The sequence below is a fragment of the Polypterus senegalus genome, chromosome 6, assembly GCF_016835505.1.
Source record: "Polypterus senegalus isolate Bchr_013 chromosome 6, ASM1683550v1, whole genome shotgun sequence".
Taxonomy (NCBI): domain Eukaryota; kingdom Metazoa; phylum Chordata; class Cladistia; order Polypteriformes; family Polypteridae; genus Polypterus; species Polypterus senegalus.
In genome coordinates this window covers 190026702-190048217 of record NC_053159.1, presented here as the reverse complement: position 1 = coordinate 190048217, position 21516 = coordinate 190026702, and the positions used below count along the sequence as shown (strand labels likewise).

The following is a 21516-nucleotide window of genomic DNA, read 5'->3' as shown; positions in this document are numbered from 1 at the left end:
TCTGGACAGAGGAAGGAGGACAAATAAACCTGGTGGTGGAATGAGTAAGTACAGGAGAGTATACAGAGGAAGAGGATGGTTAAGAAGATGTGGGATATTCAGAGAGATGCAGAAAGAAGACAAGAGTACAAGGAGATAAGGCACAAGGTGAAGAGAGAGGTGACGAAGGCTAAAGAAAAGGCGTATGATGAGGAGGGAGAAAAGGACTGGTGGGCTACAGAGAGGGGCCGGACTGGGAAAGATGAGCAGCAGGTTAGGGCGATAAAGGATAAAGATGGAAACAAACTCACAAGTGAGGAGAATGTGATGAGCAGATGGAAAGAGGACTTTGAGAGGCTGATGAATGAAGAGAACGAGAGAGAGAAGAGGTTGGATGATTTGGAGATAGTGAATCAGGAAATGCAACGGATTAGCAAGGAGGAAGTAAGGACAGCGATGAAGAGGATGAAGAATGGAAAGGCCGTTGGTCCAGATGACATACCTGAGGAAGCATGGAGGTGTTTAGGAGAGACGGCAGTGGAGTTTCTAACCAGATTGTTTAATGGAATCTTGGAAAGTGAGAGGATGAGGAGGAGTGGAGAAGAAGTGTACTGGTGGGCCGATATTTAAGAATTAGGGGGATGTGCAGGACTGCAGTAACTACAGGGGGATAAAACTGATGAGCCACTGCATGAAGTTATGGGAAAGAGTAGTGGAAGTTCAGTTAAGAAGTGAGGTGATGATTAGTGAGCAGCAGTGTGGTGTCATGACAGGAAAGAGCACCACAGATGAGATGTTTGCTCTGAGGATGTTAATGGAGAAGTAGAGAGAAGGACAGACGTTGCATTGCGTCTTTGTGGACCTGAAGAAAGCAAATGACAGGGTGAGGAGAGAGGAGCTGTGGTATTGAATGAGGAAGTCAGGAGTGGCAGAGACATACATAACAGTAGTACACGATAGGAAGTGTGACTGTGGTGAGGTCTGCGGTAGGAGTGACGGAGGTGGGATTACATCAGGGATCGGCTCTGAGTCCTTTCTTATTGTCAATGGTGATGGACAGGTTGACAGACGAGATTAGACAGGAGTCCTGGTGGACTGTGATGTTTGCTGATGACATTGTGATCTGTGGAGAGAGTAGGGAGCAGGTTGAGGAGACCCTGGAGAGGTGGAGATATGAGAGGAGAAGAATGAAGGTCAGTAGGACCACCAAGACAGAATACATGTGTGTGAATGAGAGGGAGGTCAGTGGAATGGTGAGGATGAGGGAGTAGAGAAGGGGAAGGTGGAGAAGTTTAAATACTTGGGATCAACAGTACAGAGTAATGGGGAGTGTGAATGAGAGGAAGAAGAGAGTGCAGGCAGAGTGGAGAAGAGTGACAGGAGTGAATTGTGACAGACGGGTATCAGCAAGAGTGACAGGGAAGGTCTACAGGACAGTAGTGAGACCAGCTGTGTTATACGGGCTGGAGACGGTGGCACAGGAGACAGAGCTGAAGGTGGCAGAGTTAAAGATGCTAAGATTTGCATTGGGTGTGATGAGGATGGACAGAATTAGAAATGAGGACATTAGGGGGTCAGCTCAAGTTGGATGATTTGGAGATAAAGTCAGAGAGGCGAGATTGTGTTGGTTTGGAGATGTGCAGAGGAGAGATGAGGGGTATACTGGGAGAAGGGTGCTAAGGATAGAGCTGCCAGGGAAGAGGAGAAGAGGAAGGCCTAAGAGGAGGTTTATGGATGTGGTAAAAGAGGACATGCAGGTGATGGGGGTAACAGATCACATTCTGTTCATTGATTATGTGACTGCTGATGGCACAATGAATTCTGAGGTGTGTAGAAACATCTGATCTGCTCAAGTTCAGTAAAGTCCTCCAAACTCAGTGAACGGCACTTCATCCTACGACAAGATAATGAACCAAACACACTGCTGAGGCCACACAAGAATTTATCAAAGCTAAAAAACACAAAAATTCTTGAATGGCCAAACCAGTCACCCAATTTCAATCCAATTGAGCAGGCCATTCATATGCTGAAGAGAAATGTTAGCGGGGCAAGCCCCCCGAAATAAGCAGGAGCTGAAGGTGGCTGCATGAGAGGCTTAGCAGAGAAGACCCTCAGCTCCTGGTGATGGCTGTGAATGGCAGACTTCATGCAGTCATTGCACGTGAGGGTGTGGTGTTAAGGGTCCACAGCTCACTGAGCACAGGCCATTTTTAATAAATAATCGATGTGCTCGCGGCTTAGCGAGGGACGTTGGGCCATAGTGGGCGGGGGCGATCCGTAGGGTGTGGGCGTTTCTCACCTAGTGCACAGGTGAGGAACTGCCCACATTCATGATTGTCCCGTGGCTAATGCTGCAGCTGCTGTGGCCCTCGTCATTTTAAAAAGAAGCGCGAGTCGGTTTTAGGGGAGGTGTAGAAACGATCGGAGAGAAAAAGGAAAGGAGAGGACGGAGGTTACCGGGAGCAGGAGAGGAAGCAGGCGGTGCGTGAGTGTGGTGAGCGCGCGATCGAGCGCTCGTGGACAGCTGCGTGGAAGCTGGGTGTTAGGCCGACACCCAGGTGTTTGTGTTGATGTCGCTCCCGCTGAGCGATCAGGTAGCGGGAGTGACCAGGGAAGGCGACTGGCCGCAGAGAGGCCATTGAAAGGCAGCGGAAGTCGGGAGACTTGGTGCTGGAATCCCCAACGTGGGCGACCTGGCCGTTGGTTGGAAACCAAGTTCTCCGGGACTGGGATGAGTGCCATACCGAAGCCAGGGATCGGGAGGTCTCCAGTCTCATGCGTGTGTTTCAGGAGGGCAGCTGCAGAGAGCGTCTTGCCTGCTGCTTGGCCCAAACGGGATTAGCAGGTGAGACGCTAACAGAAGAGCACCGGATTTGTTTGATGTTTTAAGACTGCTTCCAAGAGAAGATTTTAACCTCCGATTTTAAGGATTGTTTTTTTCTATATATTGGTTTTACTCCCACGTTCTTTTTATGGGTTATTTATTTAATGAACTGTGAAGAACTGCACTATTTATGGAACACTGTTTTTGTTGGATTTTAAATAAAAGCACTATTGCACTTTTTGCACCACCCCTTGCTCAATTGTTTATTTGCCTTCACTGACTAGCTCACTCAGTTTCATTATCGACGGTGTGGGGTTCGAGTGCTTCCAATAGCAAAGGGAGTGTGGAGCCAGAACCCACATCGTCACAGAGGGATATGCGACAAAGAACTAAATATGACAACGGCTTTAACAGACCTGCCATTGCCGTGTGCCACCCCTGAAATGGGGAGACCATGGTGTGACTGAGATTTCTGCAAATCCCCTTTAATGAAAGTCTGCATTGTGCACTGAAACATCACAACATCTGAATTGTTTGATTTGGAATCTGAAACTGTGTAGCAGAGGGGGACATCAAGGAAAAATGGTGTCTTTGTGTTAAATATTATGGAGGGTCCTGTAAGTGGCACCAGTCAAGAGAGGTTCAGACCCACGCGGGTACCGACTGGCACAGAGGAAAGGAGCTAAAGGTACACGTAGGACAAGAGATACCAAACATTTTTAAATGTCTTCTATTAACTGTCCCGGTCAGGTAACATGGCTAGTTCAATATAATACAATGACACAGGGTGAATGGCAGATGGGCAGTTGCATCAAGTCCAAGGGTCAAAAAATATGCTGCCCCTTAAATCTTTGCCACCCTACCTGACCGCCTAGTTCACCTAAATGGCAGAACTGGCCCTGCTGGGAGGCGCACACATTCAAAGCACAATCTTTTATTTTATTCACAGAGATGTGCTTGGTGTGATGGAGTTTAAGTGCCTTGAGTATGGGAAAGGCGCTATATAAATTAAATAGTATTATTGTTTAATGAGACACAAGCAGGGGTGGATCTACTATGAAGCTTAAGGTTCAGGACCCCTAAACCTAGAAGGCCCTCCCCCCACTAATCAACTTTAGTACACACTGCTTAAAAAATTTGGGTGACTACTGTATGAGAAATAATATTAATATTAATATTGTAGATAGATAGATAGATATTGCACAATTCAATGTAAAATAAGACTTAAAATAAAAGTTACAAGATTATTAAAAGTATCATGTAGGAGAGCTATAAGCAGAAAAACATTCAAATTAAGGATGTTTCATTCTGAATATATGTTATATAAAATACCACTACAACTAATTTATACCACTTTTCATAATGTTATTTATCTTAGGCTGGCTGCCATCAAAAAACTGAAAGTTTATTCCATTGCCTGCTGTCATTGTAAAGGAGAACATTTCAGTAACTTTTTATTTATTTCTCATACGTGTCTAAAATAAAAGATGGCAATGATGGGAGTCTTCTCTGTGGTTTATTTCATCACTCTATGATGTGTCATGCATGTATAGAACATTTCCCTAATTTTCATCACCTTATAACTCAAAAACTATGATGCATAGGGAATGTTTTCTTCACACCAGTGACTTTGACATGGGAGATAATCAAATACAGCAGTTTGAGTCGCAATCTGAGATGTTGTGGTCAAAGTAAAACAAAAACAAAACTTGTAATTTGTCGTGGGGCAATGCCACTGAAGAAGAGAAAAGCGGCTACCAGGACCTTGTTGTTGGTTGCGAAGGGACCTCCGTAACAGTTGTAGCATCAGGACCCCCATAACAGTTCATGCTTCAGGACCCCCATAACAGTTCAAGGATCCCTCATAACAGTTCAAGCTTCAGGAACCCCATAACAGTACAAACTTCAGGACCCCCATAACAGTACAAACTTCAGGACCCCCATAACAGTTCAAGCTTCAGAACCACAAAGATATAGGTTCGCCACAGAGCACTGGATTACCTTCACTTACCAAATCCTCTATAATGTGGCAAGGCACAGAAATCGCTTTACTAGCCGAGAGCCCCCACAGTCAGGTGGACGACAAGACGTCAAACAGCCCCCCATATTACGCGTTCGTGTTATACGAGGTGGCAGCGCTAAGCTCTGCGCCACCCTACTACTAAAATAAACTCAATCAACGGTTAGACTGGCTATCGTGTTCGCCTGCAGACCGTGTAGTATCGCGACAGCTCCCTCCGTTCTCCCGGTATTCTCCAAGCTTTGGATATTTTTTGATTGTCCAAAGAAACTCCGAATCCCGGTTCAATGCGCTAACAAAAGCAGGTGACCGTAAAGTCCGTGTGGTGGCGCTCTGTCTCTTTTTTCTTGCCGATATGCTTCGGCGCAACCTTTCCATCTATGGACATTTTTTTTTTGTTATTTGTCTGCGTTTAATTAATTTTACATTATGGTGATTTCGTGTGTACGTGGGGGGTAGAAGAGGACATCTGCGCTCGCACTCGCGTCATGCGCGCGCCGCCGCCGCCGGTGATATCGCTGAGTGCGCGATTTGAAGGCTAGGGGGCGCGCGCGCGCGAGAACGAGAACAGCCGCTCACTTCCCTCCCTCCACGCGTCCCGAAGACCGCGAATCTGCCACTCAGCGCCCCCTGCAGCCGCCACCGCCGAAGCACGAGCGCCTCTCCTCTCCTCTCCTTCCGATTTCTCTCCAATGTTCACAGGTCGGCCGGAGCCCGTCGTCTTCCCCGGCTCCATTTCCACGGGATTTTTACCACTCGTAGCCGCCCCAGATCAGGACCGGACCGCGCTCAAGGTAAAGGCGAAGCTCTCAGGTACAGGCCGCGTCCGGGGCGAGGGGAGAATCGGCGTCCTTTCTTGGTGTATTTAGCAGCTGTCGCTTTAGAGAGGCAGCTAAAAAACTGACTTCACGCATCAGTTGTTACACCATGCTGATACTGGAGTGTCTTCTACCATAACAACCCCGTCCGTGCTACAAAGGATTTGAAAAAATAGATATAAGGAAAAATAATCCCCGGGCTCTGCAGCGTTTTCTTGCAACACGGCAACCCGCTGGTGGATCGCCGCGCTTCGTTTCTAATATGACGTTTTCTCCTAAAAAAAAAAAAAAGAATAAAAGTGAGCGAAACACGGAGGGCTTTTTTTCCTTTCAATTTTGCCCCCCTTTTTGCTCAGTCGTGGAGGTGCAATTATGCCTCCCTCACAGCTCTCGAGCCTCGCCAGTTTTGCTGCTACCGGCTGGTAAATAACCGTGTTTTTGTTCCTGTCACCCCCCCTCCCCGTGTTATACCGAAGAAGGGGGTGTAGAGAGAGGGGGCACACGGGGAAAGACCACTTGTGCTCACAATGACAATATGGAAAGCGGCTTTTTTTTTTTTTTTGCGCTTGTCTTTCTCCCATCGCCTTGAAGCACTTCGTTACTGTCACCGATGCAAATGCACGGGCTCCAGTGTAAATATTTACAAGCTGTTTAGTGGCTGTTGATTCTTTTTGATCCCGTCACAAAATCTTCTGAAATATTGGGACATTTAAAAAAAAATGTAAAAAAATAAAGGGGGATAAGGGGAGACGGGTATGTAGAAGATGCTCAGAATCGCAGTTTTCTAATAATCGATTTGGCATCGCGGAGACCTTTGCAGCATTCGCTCAGTTTAATTAGACAATACAAGCAGGTCCAGTTGGGAGGAACGACGAAAAACAAAACAGATGTGACAAATGTGACAAATGTCATTGCCTGCTTCGCCGAGTGACTTGGATGGATTTAAGTTCCTTCACATGACGCTGTCTACTTTTTGGCGACTTGATGGCAAACTTCATCCGCCCGTTAGATTTGGAAGCCGACACTTTAAGGAATTGGCGTTTAAAAGATTTCAGATCTGGAAAGGAACACAAAAAAAAAAGGTTAAGCTTGCAGATGATACCAAACTAGTGGACTGGCAGATAATCTAGAATTGGTCACATCAGTACAGAGGGTCTTGGGAGAGCATGCAGGCTTGGGCAGATGAAATGTAATGGCAAGTAAAGGTAAAGGAAAAAAAAAAAATGTTTAATTGGAATACACGACGGGGGTCTGCAATGAGGAGGACCTGGGAGTCACCGTGGACCGGTTGCTATCAACGTCCAGGCAGTGTTGGGATGTCTTTAAGGAGCCTAACAGAATGTTAAGTTATGATATAGCGCCCTGATACGTAGAAGGCAAGTCAAAGGAGGTGATGTTTAAGTTCATTGATGAACTAGTGAGGAATAACTTGGGGGGGGTTACCAAAAAAAAGGGAAAGCTCAGAGAATTCCAGGACCGCAGGGGGCTGACATTTACATTTACGTATGTGGCTGATGTCTTTATTCCCGTTGACTTATTACGTTTCTTTTGTTTTTCCAGCTGGAGCACAGGCAGGTGACGTGACTTGCTTATGGCCACGCTGTGGTGTCAGTAGTGGGATTTGAACCCACGAGCTCAGGGTTTGAAGTCCAGAGCCTTAACCACTTTGAGTTTTGAGGAAAGATTAAAGGAGTTGAAGTCTTTTTCAATGTAAGCAAATTAGAGATTTAGAGGTGACACGATTTGAAGGGTTGAAAATTACGAAGGGCATCAGTGCAGTGGGCCGAAGAATTAAAAAGATGGGGGCACAGCTGGAAACTTGAGGGTAAATTTACGCAAAAGTGTTAGGACGTTTTTAGAAGAGCAGACACTTGGGATAAGTGACCAGGTGGACTTTTGGGGACCTTCAGAACTCGACTTGATGTTATTTTGGAGGATTTACGTGGACAGGACTGGCGAACTTTTGTTGGGCTCGTCAGACGTTTTTTTGTGTTAGTTTCTATCCACTTAATTCATTTGAAGGTCTCACGTAGAATGTGTTACACCTGTAGGCCACTCCAGATTACCTTCTTTATTAAATAAATAGAAAGTAGCTCATTGATAATCATTATGCACTTTTAATTTTATAAACGTATTCTCATTTATTTAGTCAGCAGATGGATAGCAGTTTCTAGAGAGGGATATTATCTCTGACTTTCTTCCGGGGCAATCCTTAGAATTTATAGGTGGCACTTTGTTTGTCCCCAGATTGGACTTTAGCTTTGTAGAGAAGCTCATTTAATAGATTTTGCAGTTTTGTGACAAACAGATACACCCCAGAAGGACTAAAAAGAAAGAAAACGTCAGACTGGGCTAGCAATAAAAAGAGCGGCAGGCCGAGTCACACACACCGTAAAGGCGTTTTACTGTTGGCATGAAGGAGCCTCAGGAGTGTTTCCTTACACACTGAAGAAGTCGCAGGCTGCAGCGACACTTGTGCGTTTTTCATTAAAATGGCATTTTTAAACAACAGCAATCGCCATCTGCCCGAGTGTTTTCACATCATTTACAAAAGCATCCCTGTTCACATTAAAAATGCGATGTTTGGCTACACTGGGCATGTGTGCATCGGTTTAAAAATCCATGAAGGGACTGTAACGCCACCAGGCATGGGGTTTATCACAAAACTATAGCAACTGGTTGATGATTTGCTTTTTGTGCACGTGTGCAGCATGCAGTCGGCATAAAACACAATTTATATGCATACAAATAGAGCTGTGGAAAGCAACTCATCTCTGGCCATTATGTTGGAGTAGGGCTTTCTTGTGTGAAGGCTGACCAATCTGAGAATGTGACGTAACGAGCAGGATCCAATCGGGGAAGTGCTACGTAATAAGCATGAACCAATCGGAGCACGGATAGAGTCTGTGTTTTTTCGAAAGGCTATGTTTTCACCCGTCCACAATGCAACTCTTAGAAGTGTGCGGCTCTGGAGAGCGTTTTCAAAATGACTCCATTTTCAGGGGTTTAAAACACCAGGGTGGTGTGGACGAAAGATGAAAGTAGAGACTAATGTCTGCTTTTTTAAATGTGTATGTAAGTAGTGTGGACCTAGTCGTAGACAGAATGTCCAGCATGGGGTCTTTATGGACCGTGAAAGTCATTCTTGCATGTCCTTATCAGCATGCAGGGCATTGAGCTTAGGGGTGAATCTCATACTGGAGGACACCTAGTGGACAGTCCGGGGAAGTGCATTTCAAACTTTAAAGCCAGAAAGCATTTCTATACGCCAGTGGTCTCAAACTCCGGTCCTGGAGGGCTGCATTGGCGGCTGCTGGCCCTTTTCTTAATCAGTGACCTGTTTTTGCTGCTAATTCACTTCTTTTTGAATTCATTTTAATTGAGCTGCTCTTGAAGACTCAGACCCCTGAATTGTTTCTTTTTCCTTAATTCACAAACAGTAATGAGCCAAAACATGACCTGTGTCGATCATACAATATCTGGAAATAAAGTAAGATGAAGATCTCAGGAATGCTGATCTGCTCAGGTCCCCAGTGTTCTTAGAAAAGAGAAAATCAACAATTACAGAAATGGCTGCTATTGCACAATGAGAGAGCAGCAACAAGCCGTCGCAGTAAAGAGCGGGTTTCACTCTTTCAGGGCTGATGGAGGAGTTGACAATGGTAATTGACTGTAAACTGTGACAAAACCAACTGTTATGTTTTAGTTGGACTCTCGTTGTCTGAAGGAACGTTAGATTCATTGGTTTGACCGAGATTTCTTGCGCTTGCTTGAGTAGCAAGGCGCAAATAATGGCAAAAATGGGACTGGTAAGAGATTAAAGCGTAAAGCAAAATTCTCTGCAGATGACATTTTTTCTATTATCTCTGAACTGGACTATGATTTGTTGGACTCTGATTTTGATACAAGTGATCGAAAATGAATGTGAGGTTCCAGCTTCAGCTGGTTGGTTCACAGCTAATCGTGGTACTGATAATGTTCACCAGGTAGGACTGCCACTTAACAACGATAAGAGGTAGAAACCACATTCGCAATGCACTGCAACCGTGATTGCTGCTGATGCTGCCCCGGCCATGTGAAGAATAGCCTAGCAGCAAACCTGCTGCACATTGTTGGAAAACTGGCAGCCATAGCATGCAGCAACAGACGTTGATTTCTCAAAGAGTTAATTAACAACCAGAATCGGCGCCTCATTAAGGAACTGGTTGGAGTTTGAGGCCCTGACTTGGTTGGTCTTCTGTTGGCTCCCTCACTTCACATTTCATTTCTGTTTATGGAAAGAAATGAAGCAATTCAGGGGAACAAATCTCAAAAAAAAAAACAAGTCAAGGAAAAGGAATTAATTAGCAACACAAAACTGGTCACCAATGAAGAAAAAGGGTGAGAATGAAAACCAGCAGCAGACACTGCGGCTCTCCAGGACTGGAGTTTGAGACCACTGCTTTGTGCTTCCACAGACCACCGAGATATGGAGTTGAAACAGAAACGTCAGCAACTTGGAAGAAGAATCTGGGTGCAATTTTTTTTTTTTTTGGGACAGCTTAGCTATTAGCTAAACAAACGGGCTTGATGGACTTAATGGTCTTCTTTCATTTGTCAGATTTCTTATGTTCTTATTGCTGCCGCCATTATTAGTACGTAGAACAACCTTAACCTCATAACTTCTCTTTACCTAACTATCCAGTATGATTGTGTAGTGCAAGCAACTGTCCTGTCAGTGGCGGCGGCAGCAGCAGCAGGTTACCTTTGGGTGGCCCGTCTGCCAGTTTGCATTTTGAACGCCAAAGGGAAGACCACACAGAAAGCAGGGCCCAATATGTGTGTGCTAGCAATGTAGAAATTGTGCCTCTGCTGGCTTCAAAAATCGATTCTTTTGTATGTTTTCGTGTGTAATTGCCATGCAGTTACTTTTAACCCCTTGAAACATTACTTTCACATTAACATTTAACATTACTTTAGTGGCATGAAGTCAGGCCTGTGATCTCCCGCGCTTGAACCCACTACCCCCCTGCTTCACTGGGAAAAGGAAATTAAGCGAAGGCTGGCTATCTGAAGGTGTGAATGTTGAATCGCTGGTGGTCTTTCAGAGGGTGTTGACTACACTGCATTTCTTCTCCGTTTCATGGATCCTCACCTTTTATGGGTCCGCTCTTGAACTCCAGCGTGTGTAATATGTACTGTATACATTTGCACACGCGTGTTTATCAATGCGAGGTTCTGATACAGCTACTTGATTGTTACGTTAACACAAAGAACGCATTGAAACATTGAAAAAATTGATATAATTGGGCCGCAGGGTGGCGCAGTGGTAGCACTGCTGCCTTGCATTACGGGGACCAGGGTTTGTGTTCCCAGGCCCTTCCTGCATGGAGCTTGCATGGTCTCCCCGTGTCTGTGTGGGTTTCCTCCGAGCGCTCCGATTTCCTTCGACAGTCCAAAGACATGCAGTTTAAATGAATTGACGATCCTAAATTGGCCCCTGTGTGTGTGTGTGTGTGTGTGTGTGTGTGTGTGTGTATTCACTGTGCAATGGACTGGCACCCTGCCCAGGGTGTGTTCCTGCCTTGTGCCCTGGGATAGGCTCTAGCAGACCCCCGTGACCCCGTTCAGTACTAAGCGGGTTAGAAAATGACTGACTGAGTGACATTAAAACATCTACTGCTGCGATATCTGGTCCTGATTAGCCCTGCAAATGAATCCTTTCAAAGACGACTCATTTTAGCCTCCTGTTGTACGCCTGTTTGTTTGTTTGTTTGTTTATTTGTTTATTTATTTTTTTTGAAGGGGGAAAATGTCAAGTGAGAGGCAGCGCTCAGACGACGAAAGTCCAAGTACGAGCAGCGGGAGCTCAGATGCTGATCAAAGAGATCCGCCAGCACCAGAACCAGAGGAGCACGAGGAGAGAAAACAGCCCACCGCCGCTCAGCAGCAAAAGAAAAACACCAAATTATCCAGTAAAACGACAGCAAAACTGTCTACCAGCGCTAAACGGTAAGCCTTTCTATGGCTGTGGCTTTATATTCCTTAACGGTGCTGCTCTGGTGAGGTGGTGAGTGCTTCTGCCTCATAACTCCCGTAAACTGGATTCTTCCATTGACCGTGTAGAGCTTGCGTTGTTCCCCTGTATCGGTGTTCATTTTATTTGGGCACTCGGGTTTCCTTCCTCATCCTAGGCTTTTTGACGGCTGACTGCGCACAGGCCCTCTATATATTCAGTTCAGTTTAAGTTTCTTCACGGAGTGCAGGCGCGGAGTGCTCTGACAATATATATATATATAATATTATATAGGGTGGTCCGGATCTAATTATGCAATTTTCATAACACTGTAACAACGTGCAACGTAGGATGTTGGAGGAATTTGGACCACCTGCAGTGCATAGGAACACGGTCTCCCAAATCAAAGAAATGTTTGACCGGACTGGTAGCGCCAATCACCCAGAATTGTATGCATGCATGTTTTCCTGCATTGTGTTAAGAGTTGCATAATTTGATCTGGACCACCCTGTATGTGTATATAAGTATGTATTGCATAAGTCAAATGCAAATGTAAAGTTTAGAAATGACTGTGTTTGCATGACTTGTGACAGACTGGTGTTACATCTGGGAATAGTTCCTGGTTTGTCCATGGTGTGGCTGGAGACTGTCACTCTATGAACCAGTAAGTGCTATTGGGAAAGAGGAGACTCTAGATACGCACTATTACACTGTCATGAAAATGTTATTATTTTACTTGTTTGGTTGATGCTTTTAGCCAAGGCGACTTACAGAAACCTTCGAGATAGAATTGGTTACATTTCTTTTGTTTTCCCACATTGGAGCACAGGCAGGAGAAGTGACTTGCTCAGGTCACACAGTGTCAGTAGTGGAATTTGATCCCACAACCTCAGGGTCTGAAGTACAAAGACTTAACCGCTATGCCACACTAACTATAAAGCTATAAAGGGGCTAGCTGTGCTACCTGTTTGACAGGTTGAAATCAAAGTAATCAACGCAGGCCTCAACGTTAATGTTTTCAGTGCACCATGCCTTTGCACGTGCCTCTGTTAAATGCTGTTTGTTTTGGGATTTGTAAAATCTGTTAATGTTTGTGATGCACCATCTGTTGGAATGACAAATGCAAAGCATATTTCATTTTTTATGTGTAATTTTGTATGGGACTTGTAAAAGCAGTGATAGTATTTGTAATGTTACATAAGCTAGAATGCCAAATGCAATGTGTATGTCTCTGTTATATGCTGTTTGGTATGGGATTTGTAAAAGCAAATGTTTGTGGTGCACCAACTGTTGGAATGTCAAATGCTATGCTCATGTCTTTGTTATATGCCATTTGGTATGGGATTCCTAAAAGCAGTGTTAATATTTGTAATGTGCCATCCGTTGGAATGATAAATGCAACGCGTATGTCTCAGTTATATGCGGTTTGGTATGGGATTTGTAAAAGCAGTGCTAATATTTGTGATGAGCCATATGTTGGAATGTCAAATGCAATGTATTTTATTACTAAAATGTTTGTGATGTGCCATCTGTTGGAATGACAAATGCAATATATCCATCCATCCATTATCCAACCCGCTATATCCTAACTACAGGGCCACGGGGGTCTGCTGGTGCCAGTCCCAGCCAACACAGGGTGCAAGGCAGGAAACAAACCCCGGGCAGGGTGCCAGCCCACCGCAGCAAATGCAATATATTTTGTTACTAAAATGTTTGTGATGCGCCATCTGTTAGAATGAGAGAGACCTAGCAACCAAACAGACACTTATCCTTTTATTGTGGTGGATAATTATATAGTAGTAATAGTCTGTCTTCCTCAGATTTTTATCTTGTTCTCACTTGCTTTTACTGCTTGCACCTTTATAATCATTTTTTTGAAGTATCACCACTTGCTGTGTAAGTTGCCTTGGATAAAGAAGCCTGCTAAATAAATATTATAATAATAATAATACATTTTATTTATTTATAATAATGATATACTTTGCACAGTTTACCAGTGCCTGTGTTTTGTATGATTATGATATACTTTATAGGCCATGGAAGAACATTTCTTCTGGGTGTTCACTTTTTTTATCAACAAGCAGTGGCTTGAATTTTCTTTTGTCTTTTTTTGTATTGTTGAGTGATTTTTTAAATGTTTTAACTTCTTCTGTCAGCTAAATTCTAGAAGCCCTTAAATAAGTTTTAAAGTGGGCCTTAATCATTCATTGCTGATTCCTGCCTTGCACCCAGTGTTAGCTCCCCCAGCACCCCGTATTGGAGTAAGGACGTGATGGACTTCTGTGTATATAGCGCCTTTCTGTCACTCAGCTCCTTCAGAGAGAAGCGGGAGCGCATTACAAAGTGAAAGGCCAGGCACATTAGCGGAATTATTAAAAACATTTTCCCACAGAAGACGCTCTGTAGGTTTAAAAGCAAAGTTAGAAATAAATGCTAATAAAACGTGGAGAGACAAACGGGTGTCATTGCGCTACATATTTTTCCCTGGGCGTTAGTTGCCAGGTTTTGTTGAAAGTTTCACATTTCCTTCAAGTCCTCGTGAGCGTGTGTCGGTGTGTGTCGTAGCCACGCTGCTTTGTATTTCTGTACTTAAAGGACGTAATGATCCAGAGACTCCTCATTAGTGCAGGAATGTTCTACTGCACAGAGCGATCAAACACTCTGGCCAAGTCAACTTCTTAAATTTCTACTTGAAATAATTGAGACATACCGTGTGTTAAATGGGGAAGCAAAATACGCCAGGTTTTAAGCATAAAGCGGGAAAATCAAATTAAGAGGGGAAGTTTTTCTTTCACTCATTTATTTTATTTATTTTTTGGGTTACTCACACTAAAAAATGGAAAGGCGGAGAGATTTTGAAAAATGAGAGGAGTCCAGTCAGCAGATGACTTGCCCGTTGCTCGCAGTAGCACTAGTAGTAGCTTTGTAGCGCTGCTTTAAATTCCATGTCAAATATGCCAGCGCAGCCCCCTCCCTCTCTGCCTCATTTGCATATAAGCTTTGAAAGAAAATCTTTTGTGCTAAAAGTGACTATAACCTGGAAGCAGCGGATGTGCCGGCTTCTTATTCACAAAGGCTATCCGTTGGTGGTAAAATTAGCATGTGCTTGGCTAGAGAAAGACAGAATTAAATGCTGCAAAGTTTTCCTGTTATGGGATTTGGGTTATGCCTCTGAGAACAAAGAGGAAGCAGCCATGTTAGTTTTACTGAAGGCAAAGCCAGTCTTGCATTTAGCTGCATGGTGGTAGAGGGCAGTGTAAATCCCCGTCTACTTTAAATGCTGACTGTCTTCTCATTTTTCTCCTAGAATTCAGAAGGAGCTCGCTGAAATTACTCTCGATCCTCCTCCAAACTGCAGGTATGGACCCCTGGCTTTTGATGGAATTTATTTATTTTTTTTTTTATTAATTCTTTGCCTGTTTTTAATTTGTTTTTACATTTGTTTTTGACGCTCACCTTGGAGAGTTGATAACTTTGGGATGTTGTTGCGATGGTTTCTATACGTGTCGTGATTAAAAAGAAGTTAACAGATGTGGCTGTCTATTCTGTTGGTTATTGTGGCGTTCTGTTAGAAGATGGCACTGGCATCATGCCTATAAAGAAAGGGCATGCTTTATTTAAAGTTTTCTGTGGCTTGTAGTTTTCATTTTTATGTTTTTTCTCAACAAGCTCACATTCACCTTTCTGGCTCAAAGTGAAGAGGATTCTTTTATTTTTTTTTTTGCTGGCTTAGTTGAACCAAAGTCTGCCAGCTTTATAGGAGCGCTGTTCAGAACTATTATGCTGTCTATTTGTCTCCATGTAGTTTTATTGATGCACAGGCATTTCACGTTTAAATTTATTGCAGCTTTATGACGCTTCTAACAAGAATAAATAGGATGTGATCAATTGTTGGTTGCTGTTTTATTTATTTATTTATTTTTTGTCGTTCAGGTTTAAAGTGCAAGTATGTGGATGAGAGTTGTAGATGGGTTAAGGTTGGCACGATATAAATACAATTTATTATTATGGGGCAGGTACCCCACCACATGGAGTATTTGGGCCTGCGGACTTTGCATTTCTGCCTGCTGCGAGCTGAAGGATATTTTTCAAGTTTGTTTTTCAGTTGCTGTAGTAACTTGAGATGTGCCGATTGTTCTCCTTCCTGCGACTGCTCTGAATAATCTTATTAATGTTCTTTGGTGTTGAAAATGATGGAAAACAAAAGCTTCCTCTTGTACTGTTTGCTTCTGCCTGCGGTTCTTTTTTTTTTTGCGTTCATTTACATCTTAACAGCAGCAGTGTTGCAGAAAGTGATGGCTTGAAAGATTGCATTTTGGGGAGGCAATCCGGGCTTTGCTGATAACATCTCTTGTGTAGCAGCTTGTGATTGGTCAGAGGATGGCACTAATAAAAGGGTCCGGAGTTCCGGAGGTGAGACAAATAAATCCTTCTCCATTGCAAAGCTGTCATTAAAGTAACTATGGTGTAAAGCGACTTCTTTTTGATTTCTGTGTGTTGTGGAATATTCTCTTTCGGTTACAAAGGCCACGACCTCAAAGAATTGATGATCAGTATCAGTGAAGCGCTCTTGTTTGGTTTCCGTGACCCAGGGCTTAGGGAGCATAAAGCGCCACAAGCTCAGTTGATCCTTAATTAATGAGACTGTACAATTATTTCCTGATAAACAAAATTGCTGGGCTTTGTCGATCCAAAAGGGGCTTCTGACCGGCTGCTTTGTTTACATTACATGTGCAAAGTCACACGCGCGGGTAAAATGTACCTCCAGACAAAAGCAGGGGCAGCGTGGTCCTGTGGATTAGTCAACTACTTCACGGCGGCCCGCAGTCAAATCCTCGCCGCTCGGCGCTGAACGCCTCGCTGTGTGCTCAGTTTTAAAACCTCCTTGTTGCTGTGTGCACTTCGCTCATACAAACAGAAAGTTGAAGTTTTCAGGGGTTGCTGTTGAAGCGTGCTGTTGTACTTGCTGTGTCATTTTCATTTGTTTGATTGAACGGTTCTGTTATGATGTTCTGTTTCTGCTGCTTGGAGCGACGGGCCTTGCTGTCCATAAGAATATGCGCTACTATGAGGACGCTCTGTCTGCACAAAAAACTGCCTGTTCTGCAACATTAACTGGGAATGCTGTACTAGGGCTTGATTTTCTGCTGTACACAACATTTTACAGCCACCTGACAATTGTCTGATTCAATTTTACAGTAATGATCATTGAAACTTTTTGTTTTTAATACTGAGGTTGGAAAAGACCACCAGCACTTGACCTCTTTAGGAAACTCTGCACATGGAACATTTTATGCACCAAAGAAACCTTCTTTTCTTATTAGTTTTAAACTCCTAACTGTGGAGGAGATGTCTCTCTCTCTATCTAGATCTCTATATCTCTATCTATATACAGTATCTATATCTCTATATATCTATAAATATATACAGTATATACACTCACCTAAAGGATTATTAGGAACGCCATACTAATACGGTGTTTGACCTTCAGAACTGCCTTAATACTACGTGGCATTGATTCAACAAGGTGCTGAAAGCATTCTTTACAAATGTTGGCCCATATTGATAGGACAGCATCTTGCAGTTGATGGAGATTTGTGGGATGCACATCCAGGGCACGAAGCTCCCGTTCCACCACATCCCAAAGATGCTCTATTGGGTTGAGATCTGGTGACTGTGGGGGCCATTTTAGTACAGTGAACTCATTGTCATGTTCAAGAAACCAATTTGAAATGATTCGAGCTTTGTGACATGGTGCATTATCCTGCTGGAAGTAGCCATCAGAGGATGGGTACATGGTGGTCATGAAGGGATGGACATGGTCAGAAACAATGCTCAGGTAGCCTGCGGCATTTAAACGATGCCCAATTGGCACTAAGGGGCCTAATGTGTGCCAAGAAAACATCCCCCACACCATTACACCACCACCACCACCAGCCTGCACAGTGGTAACAAGGCATGATGGATCCATGTTCTCATTCTGTTTACTCTACCATTTGAATGTCTCAACAGAAATCGAGACTCATCAGACCAGGCGACATTTTTCCAGTCTTCAACTGTCCAATTTTGGTGAGCTCGTGCAAATTGTAGCCTCTTTTTCCTATTTGTAGTGGAGATGAGTGGTGCCCGATGGGGTCTTCTGCTGTTGTAGCCCATCCGCCTCAAGGTTGTGCGTGTTGTGGCTTTGCTGCATACCTCGGTTGTAACGAGTGGTTATTTCAGTCAAAGTTGCTCTTCTATCAGCTTGAATCAGTCGGCCCATTCATTCTCCTCTGACCTCTAGCATCAACGAGGCATTTTCGCCCACAGGACTGCCGCATACTGGATGTTTTTCCCTTTTCACACCATTCTTTGTAAACCCTAGAAATGGTTGTGCGTGAAAATCCCAGTAACTGAGCAGATTGTGAAATACTCCGACCGGCCCGTCTGGCACCAACAACCATGCCACGCTCCAAATTGCTTAAATCACCTTTCTTTGCCATTCTGACATTCAGTTTGGAGTTCAGGAGATTGTCTTGACCAGGACCACACCCCTAAATGCATTGAAGCAACTGCCATGTGATTGGTTGATTAGATAATTGCATTAATGAGAAATTGAACAGGTGTTCCTAATAATCCTTTAGGTGAGTGTATATCGTTATATATTTATATAGTCACAAACTTCACAAAGCCATAGCAAGGTTTGGGACAGCCACCCGTATGTTGTTTCCTGGCTGCAAAACCGAATAAACTGATGTACTGAGGTGTACAGATCAGAGTCCCGGACAGAACTGAGGGGATAGAGAAAAGGTGGCAGCTTTTAAAGGCCAGTATAGGAAGTGACCTCAAAAGGGGCCGGAACCAGAAGGGTCTTTATCCATAGGCTCGGGCCTGGAAGTGACGTCAAAAGGTCAGAACCAGAATTGGTGTCATCAGGGCCAGGCAGAATTTCCTGTGAATAGTCTGCAGAAATGCGAGAAAAAGAGTCCGCGCACTCGGCTACCTCCCAGTCTGTCTTGGATTTACTCTCAGTCAAGCCCTTTAGCTGTTTCCCATGTGCACATGTGTGACACAATAAATATATCCATCCATCCATCCATCCTCTTCCGCTTATCCGAGGTCGGGTCGCGGGGGCAGCAGCTTAAGCAGAGAGGCCCAGACTTCCCTCTCCCTGGCCAATTCTTCCAGCTCTTCTGGGAGAATCCCAAGGCGTTCCCAAGCCAGCCAGGAGACAGCGTCTGTGTATCTATATATATATATATATATATATATATATATATATATATATATATATATATATATATATATATATATATTTTATGACGTTCTTCCGGATTGTAGTAAACCTCAATGTGTTTGGATCTCCCATCAGCGTCTCCTGGTGGCCCCCACGTTATCCAGCAGGGTTGCACTAGAAGACTCCAATTCCCATGAGTCCCTGCTGGAATTTAGGGCCCCTCCATGATGCAGGGATGGCTCCACCTGGCAGCCTGGGGGTATTGACCGGGATGACTGGCCGGCCATATCTCACAATATATATATATATATATATATATATATATATATAAATCCTAAGCCTAAAAGTGCAACGATTTTATGTGACATTTTTATGTCACTTTTTTGTCACACTTTAAATCAGGCTTATTTTAAAACCTATATATATATGTTTGGTATCATTCTTTTCCAAATTTATTGAATTTTATTTTATGTGATGTTAAATTTTCAGATTCTTATTCTGTTTTTACATTATAAACTAAAATACCAAGAAAGTTGTAGTTTTTGTCAGTTAAAACGAATGGATAGTTTATTTAGTCTGTTATAAATACTCATCGAGCATAGTGGACGTCAGCTTAACAGGAATACTCCAATCAGTAAGAGAGTAAATATTTTATTCTCATTTCATGATTTTTACTCCGTTAATGAATAATTAATTTTTCTTTTACATATTTATAGAATTTTGTGATTTTTGACTCTAATAAATAATCATTTTTCTTTTGTACATTTACAGATTTTACTAATATTCTGGCCGCAACTGGGGGTTGGTCCATATAAATATATACATATGTGTAAGTCTAACGTCTGTCTGTCTACTTTTCACGAGACAACTACTTAATGGATTTAGATTTTTTTTTTCTTCTATAATTTGCTTGAACATTCCGGTTGATTTTGCAAATTTTATAGTTCGGTGGCGGCAGCGATTTATTTTCGTGAATCTGACAGAGAGAGGCTGCGCGCTGAGGGAAGGAGGAAGTGGGCGGGCCCCTCCTCACTCACACACCAGCCTTCGTTCGAGTCTCTGTACCTCTCGCCACATGTTGGAGCGTACCTTACCTCCACTTAGCTAGTGATACCTGTTTGTTCAACAGACCATTGTCATCATGAGATTGTTAAGGAGTAACGTTTGACGTTTTTGAGAGAGAGAGATCACAGCTACGTGTGTTTTAGAGGGTATGTTCATTGACGAAGGTTTCACGGCCCCGTGGTCTTCTCCCCATACGGGAGACGCTCTCCCATCAGAGCTGAACACGATCAGATACAGTGGCGACGTTTGGCGTTCCTACCTTCTGCTTGGCCAGACATACCTTCCCAACTTCTTACATTTTTGGCAAGGCGATCACAGCCACATTCTCGCCCCGATAGCAAAACCAAGAATATTGGATATCAAGAGGCCCTCGGATATGAAAGCTATCAATATAAATTCTTTTCCATACAAATTATGACATTTTCTTTTATTGATTTTTCAAGTTTGTCCTGTTTCACTACTACGCGGGCAGAGCTGCGGGGGGACAGCTAATCTGCTATAATTAGAAAATCTAAGCCCTCTACCTGTCATTTGGCGCCAGTTCCTACTCATGTATTTAAATCCAGTTTGCCTTCTCTTTCCTCTTTAATAACTGACATCACACATTCTTCCCTTATCTCTGGTATCTCTCAAATGCCTGTGATGACTCCAGTTGCCTTGAAATCTGGTGCAGATCCCTACAACCAAAATAATTATCGTCTGACCTCAAATTTACCTTTCCTTTTAAAAACACTTGAAAAAACTGTTGTCATGCAGGTTGACTCTTACCCTACCGACAACCATTTGTCTGAACAATTTCAGTCCGTTTCACAGTACAGAGACAGCCCTGGTCCAAATCACCAATGACCTGCTGATGGCCGCTGACCACACTTGTGCTCCTCGATCTGCCCTCCGCCTCTCACGATATTCTCTTACAGAGATTAGTCAGTTGGTATCGCTGGCACGCCACACGCCTGGTTTAAATCTTCTCTCTCGGATCGTACTTGCTTCGTACGGTTCAACAATTTCAGGTCACAAGTCTGCCCAGTTGTTAGTAGTGTACTCCAGGGCTCTGCCTCTTCAATTTATCATTTATCTTCTGCCCTTTGGTCTTATTTTTTGGAAATCTGACCTTCATTTCCAATGTAATGCTGATGACACCCATCTCTGTCTGTCTACTAGGCCCGATTCCACCCTTTCTAACTGCTTGCAGGAAGTTAAATCAGTGTTGTCTGCTAACTTTCTCAGATTAAACAGTGATAAAACAGAGGCTGTTCTAGGGCCCTACGGAATCTGTTTTAAATTTTTCACAAATTCCGTTTATTTTTTTTGATTTTCGTTTTTCACCATTTTTTTTTTTTTCCTTGATTCAGTTTTTTGGGTTTTTTGTTTTTTTGCTGTAAGAAAGTAGTAACAGCTACAACAAACAAACTGTAAGAGCAATTTCCTAGTTATATAAGATTCATAAATATTTTACTAGATGACAAACCATAATCTATGGGAGGTTCCTATAACCCCCATAAGTTGAGTAAAATTGGTATATTCTAGCTATTTCTATCTGCTTTGACTAGACAGATAGATAAATACTTTATTAATCCCAAGGGGAAATTCCCATACTCC

The 21516-nt window shown here is 43.4% G+C and overlaps 1 protein-coding gene across 2 annotated transcripts in view; it reads left to right on the top strand.

The window, feature by feature from the left end:
• Positions 1-5391: 5391 nt before the first annotated feature.
• ube2e3 (ubiquitin-conjugating enzyme E2E 3 (UBC4/5 homolog, yeast)) overlaps positions 5392-21516 on the top strand; it is a 183779-nt gene continuing 167654 nt past the window's right edge. The window contains exons 1-3 of one of the 2 annotated variants that reach the window (XM_039757754.1): positions 5392-5636; positions 11426-11632; positions 14944-14994. In XM_039757754.1, the coding sequence (XP_039613688.1) occupies positions 11433-11632; positions 14944-14994 (251 nt within the window). In that variant the 5' untranslated portion in view covers positions 5392-5636; positions 11426-11432. The remainder of the gene's footprint in view (positions 5637-11425; positions 11633-14943; positions 14995-21516) is intronic. The other variant, XM_039757753.1, reaches the window with a different exon arrangement.